Source organism: Poecilia reticulata, chromosome 18 (assembly GCF_904066995.2).
Source record: "Poecilia reticulata chromosome 18, P_reticulata-male-v2, whole genome shotgun sequence".
Classification (NCBI taxonomy): domain Eukaryota; kingdom Metazoa; phylum Chordata; class Actinopteri; order Cyprinodontiformes; family Poeciliidae; genus Poecilia; species Poecilia reticulata.
The window spans coordinates 28,982,386-28,999,465 of NC_088847.1; the positions used below are offsets into that span (position 1 = coordinate 28,982,386).

At 38.2% G+C, this 17,080-nt stretch overlaps 1 protein-coding gene and 1 long non-coding RNA gene across 15 annotated transcripts in view; both read right to left on the bottom strand.

Annotated features, from left to right (window-relative positions):
• Nucleotides 1–17,080, bottom strand: part of LOC103480890 (uncharacterized) — a 134,285-nt gene that overhangs the window by 53,880 nt on the left and 63,325 nt on the right. For 11 of the 14 annotated variants that reach the window (XR_014084599.1, XM_081599232.1, XM_081599234.1 and 8 more), the window contains one exon: nucleotides 4,120–4,476. Coding sequence is in view for 11 of the 14 variants with exons in the window: in XM_081599232.1 (XP_081455358.1) it covers nucleotides 4,120–4,476 (357 nt within the window). In the remaining 3 variants the exon portion in view is untranslated. Of the gene's footprint in view, nucleotides 1–4,119; nucleotides 4,477–4,773; nucleotides 5,074–8,851; nucleotides 8,891–12,816; nucleotides 12,892–17,080 lie in introns of those variants that run through there. The other 3 variants (XM_081599244.1, XM_081599241.1, XM_081599240.1) reach the window with 3 other exon arrangements.
• On the bottom strand, nucleotides 3,818–4,102 carry LOC145548592 (uncharacterized). The gene is made up of 2 exons (XR_014084601.1): nucleotides 3,989–4,102; nucleotides 3,818–3,880 (listed from the first exon to the last, which is right to left on the bottom strand). It is a non-coding gene; the product is annotated as an uncharacterized LOC145548592 (long non-coding RNA).

Below are 17,080 nucleotides of genomic sequence, written 5' to 3' on the forward strand. Positions count from 1 at the left end.
AGGTGTCATTGGTACCACTGGCTTCGGCACCTGCCTCCTGCTTGTACTGGCACCTGCCGGGGGATGCAGTGGTACTTCCGGTGACAGCTGATTGTGTGTCGAGGCACCCCGTGCCAGGTTGCAGAAGGACTTTGGCTGGTAGGGAAACCTGTGCTACTGGGAAATGGGACCCGTCCCAGGTGCCAGTAGCAGATTGCTGCAGCTTGTGTCAGGTTGCAGCAGCTACATTAAGTCAATAAATTGTTTTTAGTTATAACTGGATGGATATAAATGCATCGTCATGGTTTCACAGTGTAGTTGACTACAGTCCACTATGAAACACGCCTCCTGTTCCTTGATGATGGTCTGACTGGTTGCTAAGTCAGGATGTCATACAGCTGTTGATAAATTTTATGACCATCTATCTGCTATGTTATGATGTTATGTTGCTAATTTTATAGAAGCAAAGTTTAACCTCTTCGACTCAAGGCCTCCTTTTGAGCAATATGGCTGAAAATAACATGCCCAAAATGAATTGAATGTATCTCAAGAACTACAGAGTTTATTTTAATTATTTTGGTATCAAAACAAAGGCAAGATCCTAGAGAATATGTTACAGCTCTAAAAACTACCCTGCCTGTTACTGAGGAAAGGGAATTAATATGATACACATCAAAAATTAAAAAAATCTATTTCCGCCTAAAAAAAAAACAGTTCAATATATGAAAATTCATTTCAAAGCATGCAGTGAAAGCCAAAACATGCAGTAAACAACAGTACACAATCTGACCTTTTACTGTGCCAAGTTTTATGAAAAAAAATTAATCATATGAGTTTTAGAGAGGTACTACTTGATAAAAATCTAGGCGGACCTTCCAAATTAGCCATTTTGGCCCAATTTGTGCCATTTGAACTTTCTCAGTTGTTTTCTGTAGGTTCTGTTTCAATTATTTGATCTTATCAAAGAATAAATGATTACTTATCATAGATAAGTAATTACATCTAATAACATTTGTTTTTGGGGTCCCTTTGAAAAATCCACGTTGCATTCATTTATAAAAGAGAAATATAGACAAATTGTAATAGAATGAAAATGGAAAACATTTACTCACAATAACATTTCAAATACATTTATATAACAATGAAAATGCAAATGGCAATGAAAACTGATTTGTCAAAATGATATGATCACAGGAAGAAACTGATATATCTCACAATTACAATAATGCAACAACAATAGGGTTGTTTTGTGGCTCTAGTTTTTGTTCAACTATAAACATATGGAAAGTGGGGGAAAGAGGAGGAAGACATGCAGGAAATTATAATTTAATGCTTATAATGCAGCAAAGGTCAACATGTTGACATGGCCATGTCGAGGACTAAAGCCTCCATATATTGGTTGCACACTCCATATCTCTGCCACTGAAACACCCTTGAACTAACAAAAACAAACCCTCACTGACAACACAGTTGTAAACAACAATTACTCATTACCTATTGATAAGAACATCATCTTCATTTACATATTTACATTATTTGGCATCATGCCACTCTTTGAAGCAGTTTCTTGTGGATGAAAGGCACAGAGGGACTTGGCACCTCCTGCAATAAATGGGTGTCTTCACCCTTGTTCTGCCAGCATCCTTGCATCTCCTGCAGTACTTCCGGGTTTGAATGTCAGCACTTTCATAAAATTCTGGCATGCATGTCAGTGGTTGATGTGGCGGTGAAGATGGTGTTGAGCTCTCAGCAAACTCAATCATTTCTGCAGCAAGCTGCTCTTTGAACTTTTTGTGGTCGGCTGTACTTGTGGAGGCAGGATCCCTTCTCAGTTTCAAGAGCTCCTTGTAGAGGATGAAGCTGTTCACTGTTGCAATGTCTATAAAATGGTAGAAAAATTTTTTGTACCATTTCATGGTCTTTTGCTGTACACTGTAATAACTGATTAACGCATCGGACAAATCCACACCACCCATGTGTTTATTGTAATCGATGACGGAATCAGGAGCAGGTATGCTTTTAGTCTGCCACACACCACCACTTTTTACCCTCCGCTGGATAGTTTTTCCACTGAAAGCTGTGTGGACTGTGGAGCACAAGGTCACCTCGCGTGTGTCCATCCACTTCACAAAAAGTAGGTTACCTCTCCTCAGCCACCGTAGATCTCCCCTCTCAGCCTTTTTGGGCAGGTCGTTAGTGGTTGTTTGAGGAAAACCAACACGGTTTTTTCTTATTGTCCCACAACAGCCGATGTATTTTACACTCAGATCTGTAAAAAGTATGGGGCTGGTGTAGAAATTGTCTACATACAGCGTATACCCTCTTCCAAGCAAAGAGAACGGAAGGAGGTCCATCACTGAAGTGTAGCTCAGGCACTGCCCTGTGGTGGAAACATTTTTACCAGTATAAATAAAAAATTCCAGGTGTAGCCAGTGGTGGAATCTGCCAAAACAAAAAGCTTGAAGCCCCACTTTGTTGGCTTGTCCTTCTGGTACTGTTTCATGCTGTTGCGGGCTTTGGACGCAACCATCCGTTCGTCAATGGAGATTTTCTGTTGTGGCTGGAAGTAGGTCTGGCAGGCGGTCACAATATCTGTGTACAACGGCTTGATCTTGAAAAGCCTGTCATACTCTGCCGTGTTCTTCTTTTTTTCATTCTCCTCATCTTCCTGAGGGTTACTAAGATGAAGAGACCACAAGATGGCTTCAAAACGACATCTTGTCATCTTATCTCCAGGGAAGGAGAAGTTATATGGCCACGACTTTCTCCAGTAGTCTGATGTACGATGCAAACTCACAAGACTGGTGAAAATGACGATGGCCATAAAAATGTAAAAATCTTTCACTGTCAGCTCCTTCCAGATGAACTTTTTTCCAGCCCTTAGTCTTCTCGCAGCATTGGCATTGGTGTTGTCAATAACTGTACGGACTACAGAAGGACTAAAAAAAGCTGGAAGAGGCTCAGTGGAGACCAAGAAAATGTGGTATCAAAAGTGGGCCCGGGCATCCTGGCTGGCACAAACCTGAATGGTTGTGGCTTTTGGTCTTCATCTTCTCTACTGTGCCATTTTTCCTCTGATAGAGAATCACCCCATCCCCGCTTTGGATGCACAGATTTGTGGGGGGCTTTTTGTTTCCTTTTTTTCTGTGCATCTCCAACCTGATAAAGGTCTGGATGTGGCTCTGCAGGGGAAGCGGAAGAACATGGCCCTACTCGGGATGTACTGGAGGATGCTTGTCCAGATGGCAGTTGATTGTCATCCTCCTCCTCACCATCATCACTATAAAATCACGTGGAAAAGAAATAAAAATTCAGGGATTCAAAGATTTTTTTTTTTTTGTCATACAACATTTGCTCGTTTGTGGCACAAAATTTGCCTTTGGGTCCCAGATTAACAAATTAACACAAATAAAAACATAAATAATTAAGAAATTTATGTGATATAAAAATATGTTTGCTCATAAAAATTCTAACACATTTTTTTATCATGTTGTGATTTTGGTTTCTCATTTGAAGTAGTATTCATTTTCAGTTGTAATAGTAAAATTTGATAAATTATAATTTACTTATATCATGTTGTAATCTCCCAGTTTTACCCCACAAAAAGAGTTTGATAGGCATAGCACATATACTATGAACTGCACAAAAATAAACATGGATATAGCAAAATTAATTACAAACCTTGCTGATGTTGGAATTTCATAATCTGGATCACTTGTATTTCCATCTTGATGAATTAAATCTTCCTCATCAGAGGAAGAGTCGATGGGAAAAAGATCAGCACCGCTATCAGTGGTCAATATATCCAGCACCTCCTCAGCTTTGAAAACCTTCTTCATTTTGTTGGCCATTATTCTCTCAGATGTAAAAAAAAAATTGAGAGAAAATGCCACAAAATCGTCTGAAAAATTAACAAGAGAAAGCCCTGTGTGAATCTTCATGCGATAAATTAAACTATTCTTTTGACTGAAACTTTTCCCACAGCTTGAAAATGTGAAAGGCTTCTTACCCATGTGAGTTTTTATGTGTCTGGTCAAGCAAACGCTTTGAGAGAAGGTTTTATCACAAACTTTACAAGAATATAATTGTTGGACTCTTTGAGCTTTTAAGTGCATTTTTGGTGTGAACAATCAGTTTTACCTTTCTGGCATCTTTTGTCGTGTTTCTGTTCTTCCTTTCTCTTTTTTCCTGGGTCTTCAGAATTGCTTCTTTCCTGATCCTGGTTCTCATCCTCAGCAGAACCATGAGAGATGAGTTGGTTCCTCTGTGGTTCTGATTCATTGTGGATTCGTTGCACATTAGGAGGATTCACCAAAATGTCATCAGTCTCCTGTTTCACCACAAGCTGCTCTTCATCCTGACTGATGCAGAGTGGCTTCTCTTCCTCTTTGAACTCGTCATGTTCTGGTTCTTCTTTATATGAACTGGACTTCCTGTCCTGGTAGCTGAATTCATTCAGAACCTCCTCCTCTTTACACACCCAGCACTGTGGGAGATCTGCACAAAAAGACAAAACAAAAGCTTTTAAATGCGAGTAAGAGAATGATTCCTTCACGTTGATCACTTAAAGCCTTTTCAAGAGATCCAAAGACTAAATTAGAAATTCATAACTTAACCACTGTAGTCTTTCTGACTGGAAGGGATCTAGAAATCAGTCAAAACATTCTATGGATCTCCAGGAGATCCAGCAAGATGACTCTGGGTTAAAATAGCTTTCCGAACATAACTATTATTTATATGTCTAAAAACTCTCTTTAACCTGACTAATCAGAAAAACGTGAAGGTGTTTCGTACCTATCCGGTGTAAGATGATCTTCGGTATCCTGGTAAAATCCAGCAGTCTGCGCTGATCCTCCATCTCTTCCTCGATCTTGACGTTGATTTCTTTAAACTCTTTCAATGTTTCTCCAGCAGGAGTTTCCTGCTCGTTCATAAACTCTCTCTGAGGCTGAACTGAAGACATTTTTACTGAAAACACGGAAATATTTACCGAAAACGACAAACCTGTTTCCAAACTACCTTTCAAGAGGAGCTAATGCTACCTCGTGTGCGCCGTAGGTTTCCGTGTTTCACTTTGGCTGTACTGAAGAAACTGTAAACGAAGTTTAGTTCCGCATTGAATTTTCCGCTTGAATTTCCTCTGAACAAACACAAACTGTATATATAATAATACACAAAGATGGATGTTTCATACCTTTTATGCCTAATAATTAAGCATAAAAGGTATGAAAACCTTTATGCCTAAAGATTTAGGCATAAAAGGTTACCTAAACCTTTTAGGCCACCTTCACATCAAAGTCATTTATGATGAGAATATTTCATCAGACTAATAAAAAAAGAAATATGAATTTGGAGTCAGTTATCAAAGGTACATGGAATTTTACAAAAGAACCATACTGGAACATATATTGTAATTTTTTGAATATCGTTTAATTTGTAAAACAGTCTGTTTTATATCAGGCTGTAGTTGTTTAGAATGAGATTCAACTGTAAAGTTAAACAGTGAATTATTTTATATTTTAGAGGAACAGAGATGTGTTGTTTTGACTTGGTAATAATTGATTATATTGTGATAAAAGGCCCATCCTGCCTTACAATGAAGTGACAACATGAAAGGTTACTGAAGAGACAAGTAGGAGCCTAAAGATGCATCAAGATCAGAAAGAAGGAAACCAAATTGACTGAGGTCAACAAACTGAAAAGGATCAGAAATCCAAAGCTCTTAACAACAGAAGGCTTTGGGCGAGTCGACTAATTTATGGACTTTTGACTTTATTTTAAATATTCTTAGAATTTGAAAGAAATTTCTGGTTTGTTTTTGTGTCACATTACAGTGTTGGAGATCGTCTGCAGTGTTATCTCTGGATACAGTAAATGAAAGATGCATGAAATGTCCATAAGGATGTATTTTCTCTGTCAATGCAGAATTACTGACTAATGAAAACATTACATTTGAGATTAGAATAATAACTCACACTAATACTTTAAATTTTTAAAAATGTAATTGTGACCTTTTTTAGAATGTGTATTTAATTCTAATATTGAAGAAATGAAAATCTCAATTTGTGCAAAATAATTCATGTTTTCCTGTAATTCCAAGGATCTGTAGGTGCTTTACTTAAAGATGACATTTAAAAATATAACAGTTAATGACGACAATCACTGAATAATCCATCAATATTTATTCAAATCAACATTAAAAGCATATTCTGCTCAAAATACCGGTGTATATTTTAACATACATTTTCAATACTTTACTTCAATAAATAGCAAAGTATAACAATGACACAAATTTGGACAACTAAAAACCTTTGTGGTTAGTTCTAAGTCAAATTATAATAGTTATTCTGATTCTGATTCCATTTCTGGGCTGTATAATATTGATCTAAATAGTGCGCACTCCACAATTTCTAATATTACTAATAAACTAAAATAAACCTTTTCTGGGTTAAATAGCGAGTACTCTACAGTGTCTAAAATATAAACTAAAAGGTTCTAATTTCTTTTCTGAGTTAAAAGTGAGTACTCCACAGTTTCTAACAAAAAATACAATAAAAAAGAGAAAAGGACACATTACGGCAAAAGGCAACATTTAGACAAAACAAAGGGCAAACAAAGATATGCGTGAAGGCGGTGACGTCAAAGGGCAATGAAACCATGTTGCTCAACTTCCAGCAGAAGTCTGATAAGATGTTATCAAGGAATGTCTTTGGGAGCAATCAACTCCTCAACTGCATGGATAAATGGAGGGCGTGAGGTGAGAACGAGCGTTATGTTTACATATCTTCAAGGAGATTGGAAACATGCTGCCCTTCCAAGGCCACACGGGGGAAGCCAATTCAGATACAGAATGTCTTAGGTTGGGTTATGAATTTCAATCTTCCCTTAAGTCTCTCCGATACATCTCAGTTCCCAATCACCCAAATTAGTTTGGTCGTTCCACTGCATCGAAACTAGCAACTTCTCCAAGATCAATTCTATACCATTAGTAAGTTTTAGAGTCCTTAGCAGGGCTGAGGAGTCTCCGCAAGACTCACATCCAACCTGCGTCTCTGTCCACACCAACAGTCTGAGTGTTCGCTAGTTAGGCCAAGTTCGTAACAAATATGTCGATAAGCCAAGAATCCACATGACAGCAGAAATCCTGTTGTCATGAATAAATCCCAGGTGAATCCCGCTGGTGTGTCCCCAAGGAGAAAAGACTGCTCTCCATTTCCCAGACTTCTTGTCAAAAATGTTAACAATTGCATTGAGAAATTGGTTGACCAGATAAATAATATATATACTAGGAGGATGTCCAAATAAAGGTTCCAAAAAGAGAGAAAAAGACTGGACAAAAACAGAGCAAGCATGGGCAGGGAGGGAGCAGAGGAAAAAGTGTCCGTCTTCACTGAGAGCAAGAGAGAAAAGACAGTCACAGTGAATCACTAGCAGCCTGCAACAATCTGTTCACTTTAACATTTTCTACTTGCTATTGACAACATACGAGATTTTCCATTTGAACTGATGCCAAAAACGATCTGATGTGATTTGTTCCCAAGACTTCTACTCTGAGTGAGTCCTCATATGATGACATAACGACCTTCTATGACTGTAGCTCTATCCACAAGTCCACAAGAGAATGCTTCTTACCTGTATGAACATCATATGACTACATAGATGGTCTTTTCGAGAGAAACTCTTTCCACAGGTTCCACAGGAGAAAGGCTTGTCACCAGTGTGAATTCTCATGTGAACATTTAACTTCCCTTTTAGAGAGAAAGTTTTCCACATGTCCCACAGGAGAAAAGCTTCTCACCTGTGTGAATTCTCACGTGAACATTTAACTTTCCTTTTCAGAGAAAGTTTTTCCACATGTCCCACAGGAGAAAGGCTTCTCACCAGTGTGAATTCTCAAGTGAACATTTAACGTTCCCTTTGAGAGAATCTTTTCCACAAGGTCCACATGAAAAAGGCTTCTCATTTGTATGAAGTTTCATATGAAATTTAAAGTATCTTTTTGAGCAAAACTTTTTCCACAAGATTCACACAGAAAGGCTTCTCACCTGAGTGAATTGTCTTATGATAATTTAAAGTATGTTTTCGAGAGAAACTTTTTCCACAGGTCTCACAAGAGAAAGGCTTCTCACTGTGTGAATTCTCCTGTGACAATTAAGTCTGTCTATTAATGTAACTCTTTCCACAAGTCCCACAAGAGAAAGGCTTCTTACCTGTATGAATTTTCATATGATCATTTAAAGTATCTTTTCGAGAGAAGCTTTTTCCACAAGTCTCACAAGAGAAAGGCTTCTCATCTGTGTGAATTCTCCTGTGACAAGTTAAGTCTGTTTGTGACTGTAACTCTTTCCACAGAAGTCACAAGAGAAAGGTTTTCACCTGTGTGAATTTTGATGTGACAATTTAAAGTACGTCTTTTGATGAAACTCTTTCCACAGGTCCCACAAGAGAAAGATTATGACCTGTATGAATTTTCATATGATCATTTAAAGTATCTTTTCGAGAGAAGCTTTTTCCACAGGTCTCACAAGAGAAAGGCTTCCATCTGTGTGAATTTTCCTGTGACAAGTTAAAGTCTGTCTGTGACTGTAACTCTTTCCACAGAAGTCACAAGAGAAAGGTTTCTCACCTGTGTGAATTCTCATGTGACAATTTAAGTACATCTTTTGATGTAACTCTTTCCACAGGTCCCACAGAGAAAGACTTATCACTGTATGAATTTTCATATGATCATTTAAAGTATCTTTTCGAGAGAAGCTTTTTCCACAGGTCTCACAGAGAAAGGCTTCTCACCTGTGTGAATTCTCATGTGCTGAGTTAAAGCCCATCGTTCACTGCATTCTTTCCACAGGTCCCACATGAGAAGGCTTCTCACCTGTGTGAATTCTCATGTGACTCATCATGTGACCGTTTTGAGAAACCTTTTGTCACAAATTTTACAAGATATGATTTTTGCCCTGGGTGATCTTTCTTGTGCTTTTGTTTTGAAGTGTCACTTCTGCCTTTCTGCTGTTTGGTTTTCTCACATTTCTCCTTTTGTTTCTGTTCTTCCTTTCTCTTTTTTCCTGGGTCTTCAGAATTGATTCCTTCCTGATCCTGGTTCTCAGCTTCTGGAGAGCCATTGAGAGATGAGTTGGTTCCTCTGTGATTCTGTTTCATTGAGACCTCCTCCTCTTTACACACACAGCATTGTGGGAGATCTGGACAAAACACAAAACAAAAACTTTTAAATGTCAATCAGACAAGGAGTCCTTCACTTTAACCTGCTGATGTATCAAACAGGATTTTGTTGGGAAATTCTGAATTACAATCTTACAAGAATGAACATTGACTCAACCAATGAGGTTCTTCTAATCAGACTGGAACTAGATATAAGTCAAAATATGATACTATAGACCTCCAAGTGAGCAAACAAGATGGTGATAGCTTATCTTAGTGGCTTCCTGACAATATTACAAAACATTTTCTTCATCCATGTAGCTAAAACATGTATATCACATTCAAGAGTGACATAAAGGCCTAAAGCAAAAACGTAAACTGAATTAGCGGTTCAGGGTTTTATTATCATCTGAGGAGGATGATTATGAGAGAGACCAGGGACTGACTGAGGAAAAGTTCGATTAGCTGTTTCTACCCGGTAAAAAGGAGTGACCACATTTAAAGAGTCACAAAGTCGGCCTTCTATCACTGAAGAACATCTCCAGGATTAGAAGACTGATGTCTCAGCACGATCTAGAGAAACTCATCCATGTGTTCATCTTTAGCCGTATTGATTACTGCAACAGCGTCTTCACAGGTCTGATTAAAAATCAATCAAACAGCTGCAGTTGATCCAGAAGCTGCTGCTCGTGTTCTCACTAAACCAGGAAGATAGAGCACATAACACCAGTTTTAAAGTCCCTACACTGGCTCCCTGTAGCTCAAAGAATAGACTTTAAAATACTGATGTTAGTTTATAATCACTGAACGGTTTAGCACCACAATACTTTAAAGATCTGTTATTGCTGTACCAATCGTCCAGACCAGGGTGGGCAACTCCAGGCCTCGAGGGTCTCTGACAACTTTTAGATGTGTCTCAATTTCAACACACTTAAGTCAAATAATGAGGTCATTAGCAGGACTCTAGAGAACCTGACTGCACTTAGGAGGTGATTCAGCTGTTGGATTCAAGTGTGCTGGACCAGGGAGACATCTAAGAGATGCAGGACACCGGCCCTCGAGGACCAGGATTGCCCACCCCTGGTCTAGACCCCTCAGATTTCTGGTTCTGCTCTGCATCCCCAGAACCAAACGAGGAGAAGCAGCATTCAGTTTCTATGCACCACAGATTTGGAACAAACTTCCAGAAAACTGTAAAACAGCTGAAACACTGAGTGCCTTTAAATCTCAACTTAAAACCCACCTGTTTAGAGTTGCTTATGGCTAAATTAGGTTAGAGTGCGGGTTTGATGTCTTCCATGTTTTATGTATTTATGAATTTCTTTTTATTTCTCTTTCTCACTGTTTCCGTTTTAATGATGTAAAGCCCCCTGGAGAACGTCCCAGTTAAACGACGTTTAACTGGTCCAACACACTTGAATCCAACAGCTGAATCACCTATGTGCAGTCAGGTTCTCTAGAGTACATTTATATTAAAGTCGCTATTATTAAATATTCAGAACGTGTTCATTATTAATTCAATCTGCCATTTCTGTGTTATTCCAGTGTTTTTTTTTTTTGACTACCTGGAGCTTAGTGTTGATTTCCGCCACCCGGACTCACACAATCAATCAATCAAATTTTACTTGTATAGCACATTTCAGCAGCAAGGGATTTCAAAGTGCTTTACATAATTAAAATAACAGCATGTGACATTGAATAAACAAAGAGAGATTTAGAAAAAGATAAAAACATTAAAACCTGCACCCCTTTTAGGACTTCAGTTAAACATTGTTTAACATTGTTAAACATTAGTAATAAGTAGTAGTAATAAGTAAGGAAAAACAATTAAAACAGTTGAAAACAGCTATTGATGCCATTTAAAAATATTTTATAAATGACTAGAAACATCTTCAATCAATACTATCAGGGAGAGTTGAAGCCAAAATATGGAAATGTTCAACATATAATTGCAAAAATGTTTGGATTGTGCAGTTCAGTGTTTTTCAACCTTTTTTGAGCCAAGGTACATTGTTTTAATTTAAAAAATCTCGAGGCACACCACCAACGAAAATGTAAACAAAGATACTCTGTAGCGCCTATATTACATATATAGTCATTCTTATCAAAGTGTCCTGAATAGGAATCAAAGACTAAAATTTATTTTATCATATTTACATTTATTCAAATTGCACTTAACATGTCCACTTCAAAAATACACCTGAACACAACCACAACACGGTGGTGTTAAATTTAAAGAAGTTGTAGAAAACTTCAAAGTGCTTTACAAACTAATCCACAAGCATTATTATAGCTGGAATACAGAAAATAATTCTTATTCTGAAAGAAGCAATATTATTTGGAAAGATTTCACTTATATTCACTGTTACAATATGAAGAGTTGCATGTACAAAATGTCAATATCTGCATATTTTACCCACCTGGTGTGAAACCTGTATATGTTTGGATGAAAACAGCTGATTTCCTGGCAAAAATTGAAGAAAGGCAAAGTTTTTCCTCAACAACTCTGTTTCTCTCTGGTTTTAGTTTTTTATAGTAGCCCAGGCTGGAGAAGCTCACTTCACACAGACATGTTGTGGGAAATGGACCCATGTTCTTTCCAACTACTGCTGAGCTTCTCTGTCTTTTCCATTACTGTCGTCAGTCTTGCTAGATACGATGCTCTCACGCTACCTGTACATTCATACATCACTAATTCTCTCATTTTAATGTAAAATGCTCAGTACCTACTGCCATCTAGTGGTAAGAAAATTACATGATTACGCCGCTAGTCACTACTACAGCAGACTCTCAAAGATGGCATTATTTGCAGATAATTCATTTTCAAAAAATCTTTTTAAAACCAATTACGGTATTTTCCAGACTATAAAGTAGGGCTGTTGTAAACGATTATTTTAGTATCGAGTAATCTATAGATTTTTCTTACGATTAATCGAGTAATGGATAAAACAATTATGAAAATAAATATTGGTAAATCTTCCATAACACCAGTGTTACTATCGGATATCAACATCAGTCTATTTTTCCACATTTGAGCTTCTCTACCAGTTACTTTTTTGTAGACCGGGGGGGCAATACGGGATATTTACGGTCCTCGTTCAGAAACTCATTCTACCAGCCATGTTCCGCCTCCCGTTGTTCAGACCGGATAATATAAGTTTATTGTGCGGTTTGTCCGTAAAGCTGCTCTTACCCTGTAAGCATCAACCCTCAGCCGCCCGCCTTGTTCAGTCTCTCCGCTCACCTTATAAATCCTCCTCAGCTTCTTCCCGCCGTTCAAACAGCTCCGGAGCAGAAAGGCTGCCGAACTCCGGCATCGCGCCGGTCATTTTAAAGATGTTTATTGGTCCACAAAAACGATAAAAACCCGGAATTATCACCAATCAGTAAAATCCCCGCGGGACGAACTTGAATTGGACGTTATGCCGCTAACACGTAGCTTCGTCAACAACTCAGAGGCGGAAGTCAGAGCTCCGCGTAACGCAAATAATGTTCCGGCTGAAACACGGTGCGCTAAATGATAAAACATAATTAACGAAACTTCGAGGAAGGTCAATTTTCCTCGAGGAATTTTAATAATCGAGGTACTTGAATCACTCGAGGAATCGTTTCAGCCCTACTATAAAGCACACCATACTATAAGCCGCACCTTCAAAAAAAAAAACAAAACAAAAAACAAACCTGGAAATGTATATATCTCGTATATAAGCCGCACCGGGCTATAAGAAGCTGGTACCTCTGCTGCTCTTGGTTGTCCATAAGGACCAGCAGAGCGCTGCGTCCTAATAATCTGCTGGACACCCTCATGGGGGTATAAATAAATTTCTGCCTGACAAAAACACACAAAAAAATCACTTATAACCTCACAGCTATTAGATTAAAGAAGAAACTTTTGGTACGTCTGTAAAGGTAAGATGTCATAGAATGGTTTTCTGGTGTCAGCACCATTGTAGCTTTGACCCTGCCTGAAATATTAGGGACAAAATACAAAATATTTTGCATTTTTTGAACCTCGCCAAAATTTTCTTTGAAATAACATTGCAAAACACTACTAAATATTATTTATAGCACAAAAAAGTAGTACAGACTTTTAAATCTAAATGTTGTGTAAAAGTATACCAAATTTGGACTCAATCAGATGAATCATATTTATTTTAGAATGGTATTAGTGAGAAATTTTTAGGCGGAGAGGCCATTTTGGCACATTTATCCAAAAATTCACCAAACTGTGACAAATGTGTTTTTTACATCAATACTGGGGGTTTGTTAAAATTAAATAGCTTACCATCTAATGACACTTTCTACATATAACCATTGGTCATGACATTACCCCATTTAATGCAAAATGTAGCATTGTGCACAGTATAATATGTAATGTAAATATGTAATAATGATGAACTGAAAGCTCTTTCTTTGACTCCAAATAGAAACTTTAGTGAGACAAGGTAAAACAGTCAAAAATACTATTTGAAGTAATTTCCAAGAGCAAATAAACAATTTTGAAAATCCAAGACCACCATCACCAAAAAAAAAAAAGTTGAAAAAAAGACCACAAACTACAAGTTTGTGGTAGTCCTCAAAGCAATTTCTTTTGGCTGAAGACAGAGGGCAACGTTACATTTGGGACAGTACAGTGGTGTTTTTGTCTTTCTGCCTTTCTGCTTGCACCACACACAAATCCTTCGCTTTTCCTCTGCTGTTCCCCAAAGTATCTGGGAACTGACCCCGGGCATTTGAATGCACCGGGTTGAGCCGAAAATGATGTGCTTCGCTGAGGACAAGCTGTTTCTCCTTTAGACTCCAGTATGAGCTCCTCCATGAGTTTCTCTCTGAATTGCCGTTGGGAAATGGCATTTTCCTCTCTTTTTTCTGCAAGTATTTTGAAAATAATTAAACTATTTACAACAGAAATGTCAAAAAATGGTAATTGATACAGCAAGAGACTAGGGAAATTGATGCTGTGGATTTTACTAAGAGTGTTTCGATAGGTTTTTTTTATATAGCAAGTATGTTAGTTAGAGTTTGTGGTTGGTGTGCGCTCAGTGAATGCTCAGCACTCGGAAGCGCAGACATTTAGATTGGGTTCCGGAAAATACGTCATGATTTTGCATAGCCGACATCTTGTGCCTGATCTGAGAGTCTTTCCTCAGTCTCGTGAAGCCACAAATGGCCGTGATGATCATGATAGGGTGTTTTCCGGCAGTTGCGTCATCGCCCGGAAAATTTTATATCTCATCAGCTGTTTTTAAATAGCTCTAAAATCTTAACATTTTGGGCAAAACCTTTATGCGGAATAGTTTTGAAGATTAAAGCCTCTTTTAGGGATAATAAAAAAGATTTTTGTAAAGGCACGTGGAGCCTTTGTTTACAGAGCGAGCCGAGGTCACGTGGCAGCTGGACCCACCGGTGGGTCCGTCGGGTTCTAGAGGTATATAAGGACGCAGCACTCCGTCTCCAAGCCGAACCATTGGTTTCGTTCACGCCGAGCTTAAGTGCAGCGGCTCTATTTCCCACTGTACTGCCAGATCGATAACCCTCAACTTAAAAGCTGCATCATAAGAGTTTGAAAACATTTCTCTGTCGTGCCTGCTGCTAGCATGTGGTTGTTCCAAATGAAATTAGCACGTTCTTCTATGATTTCCAATTGTGACTTTGAATGATTCACTTGCTGCTAAAGAGCCCCTGGAGGTTGACGAAAAATACACAGAAAAGCCGCACCGGGCTACAAGACGCCTGGTTCAAAGCTTAGGAAAAAGTAGCAGTTTGTAAGTCTGGAAAACACGGTTCCGTATGTGAAATTTGGTCATTTCCAGTCAGTCACACCTATGATCACTCACGGCACACTAGAAGTTTGCCGTTAGTAATTACATCTAATGAACTTATTGCAGTACAAGGTGTCCATGCTTATGTTAAATTATTATGCAAGTACATGTGTAAGGGAAACTTGATGTCAGTAAATCGGTTTTCATAGAGTTAAGAATAAATCGTTATATTTTATATAATTGCTTGTTCTTGTGGGTTTTGTAATCAAAAGAAACAAACAGTGGCTGGAAAATTTTATTTCCACCCCTGCCGTAAAAGGGGGCCAATGGCCACTCCTATTCGGTGCCTATGTCCTACACTCTGTCGTATATCATTATGTATGATTCATTCATCCTATTTATTCACTGAAGTTCATCTGAATAATCCAGCCGACTTCTTTCGTCTTTGAATTGGTTGAATATATAACAGGTGTCATTGGTACCACTGGCTTCGGCACCTGCCTCCTGCTTGTACTGGCACCTGCCGGGGGGTGCAGTGGTACTTCCGGTGACAGCTGATTGTGTGTCGAGGCACCCGTGCCAGGTTGCAGAAGGACTTTGGCTGGTAGGGAAACCTGTGCTACTGGGAAATGGGACCCGTCCCAGGTGCCAGTAGCAGATTGCTGCAGCTTGTGTCAGGTTGCAGCAGCTACATTAAGTCAATAAATTGTTTTTAGTTATAACTGGATGGATATAAATGCATCGTCATGGTTTCACAGTGTAGTTGACTACAGTCCACTATGAAACACGCCTCCTGTTCCTTGATGATGGTCTGACTGGTTGCTAAGTCAGGATGTCATACAGCTGTTGATAAATTTTATGACCATCTATCTGCTATGTTATGATGTTATGTTGCTAATTTTATAGAAGCAAAGTTTAACCTCTTCGACTCAAGGCTCCTTTTGAGCAATATGGCTGAAAATAACATGCCCAAAATGAATTGAATGTATCTCAAGAACTACAGAGTTTATTTTAATTATTTTGGTATCAAAACAAAGGCAAGATCCTAGAGAATATGTTACAGCTCTAAAAACTACCCTGCCTGTTACTGAGGAAAGGGAATTAATATGATACACATCAAAAATTAAAAAAATCTATTTCCGCCTAAAAAAAAAACAGTTCAATATATGAAAATTCATTTCAAAGCATGCAGTGAAAGCCAAAACATGCAGTAAACAACAGTACACAATCTGACCTTTTACTGTGCCAAGTTTTATGAAAAAAAAATTAATCATATGAGTTTTAGAGAGGTACTACTTGATAAAAATCTAGGCGGACCTTCCAAATTAGCCATTTTGGCACAATTTGTGCCATTTGAACTTTCTCAGTTGTTTTCTGTAGGTTCTGTTTCAATTATTTGATCTTATCAAAGAATAAATGATTACTTATCATAGATAAGTAATTACATCTAATAACATTTGTTTTTGGGGGTCCCTTTGAAAAATCCACGTTGCATTCATTTATAAAAAGAGAAATATAGACAAATTGTAATAGAATGAAAATGGAAAACATTTACTCACAATAACATTTCAAATACATTTATATAACAATGAAAATGCAAATGGCAATGAAAACTGATTTGTCAAAATGATATGATCACAGGAAGAAACTGATATATCTCACAATTACAATAATGCAACAACAATAGGGTTGTTTTGTGGCTCTAGTTTTTGTTCAACTATAAACATATGGAAAGTGGGGGAAAGAGGAGGAAGACATGCAGGAAATTATAATTTAATGCTTATAATGCAGCAAAGGTCAACATGTTGACATGGCCATGTCGAGGACTAAAGCCTCCATATATTGGTTGCACACTCCATATCTCTGCCACTGAAACACCCTTGAACTAACAAAAACAAACCCTCACTGACAACACAGTTGTAAACAACAATTACTCATTACCTATTGATAAGAACATCATCTTCATTTACATATTTACATTATTTGGCATCATGCCACTCTTTGAAGCAGTTTCTTGTGGATGAAAGGCACAGAGGGACTTGGCACCTCCTGCAATAAATGGGTGTCTTCACCCTTGTTCTGCCAGCATCCTTGCATCTCCTGCAGTACTTCCGGGTTTGAATGTCAGCACTTTCATAAAATTCTGGCATGCATGTCAGTGGTTGATGTGGCGGTGAAGATGG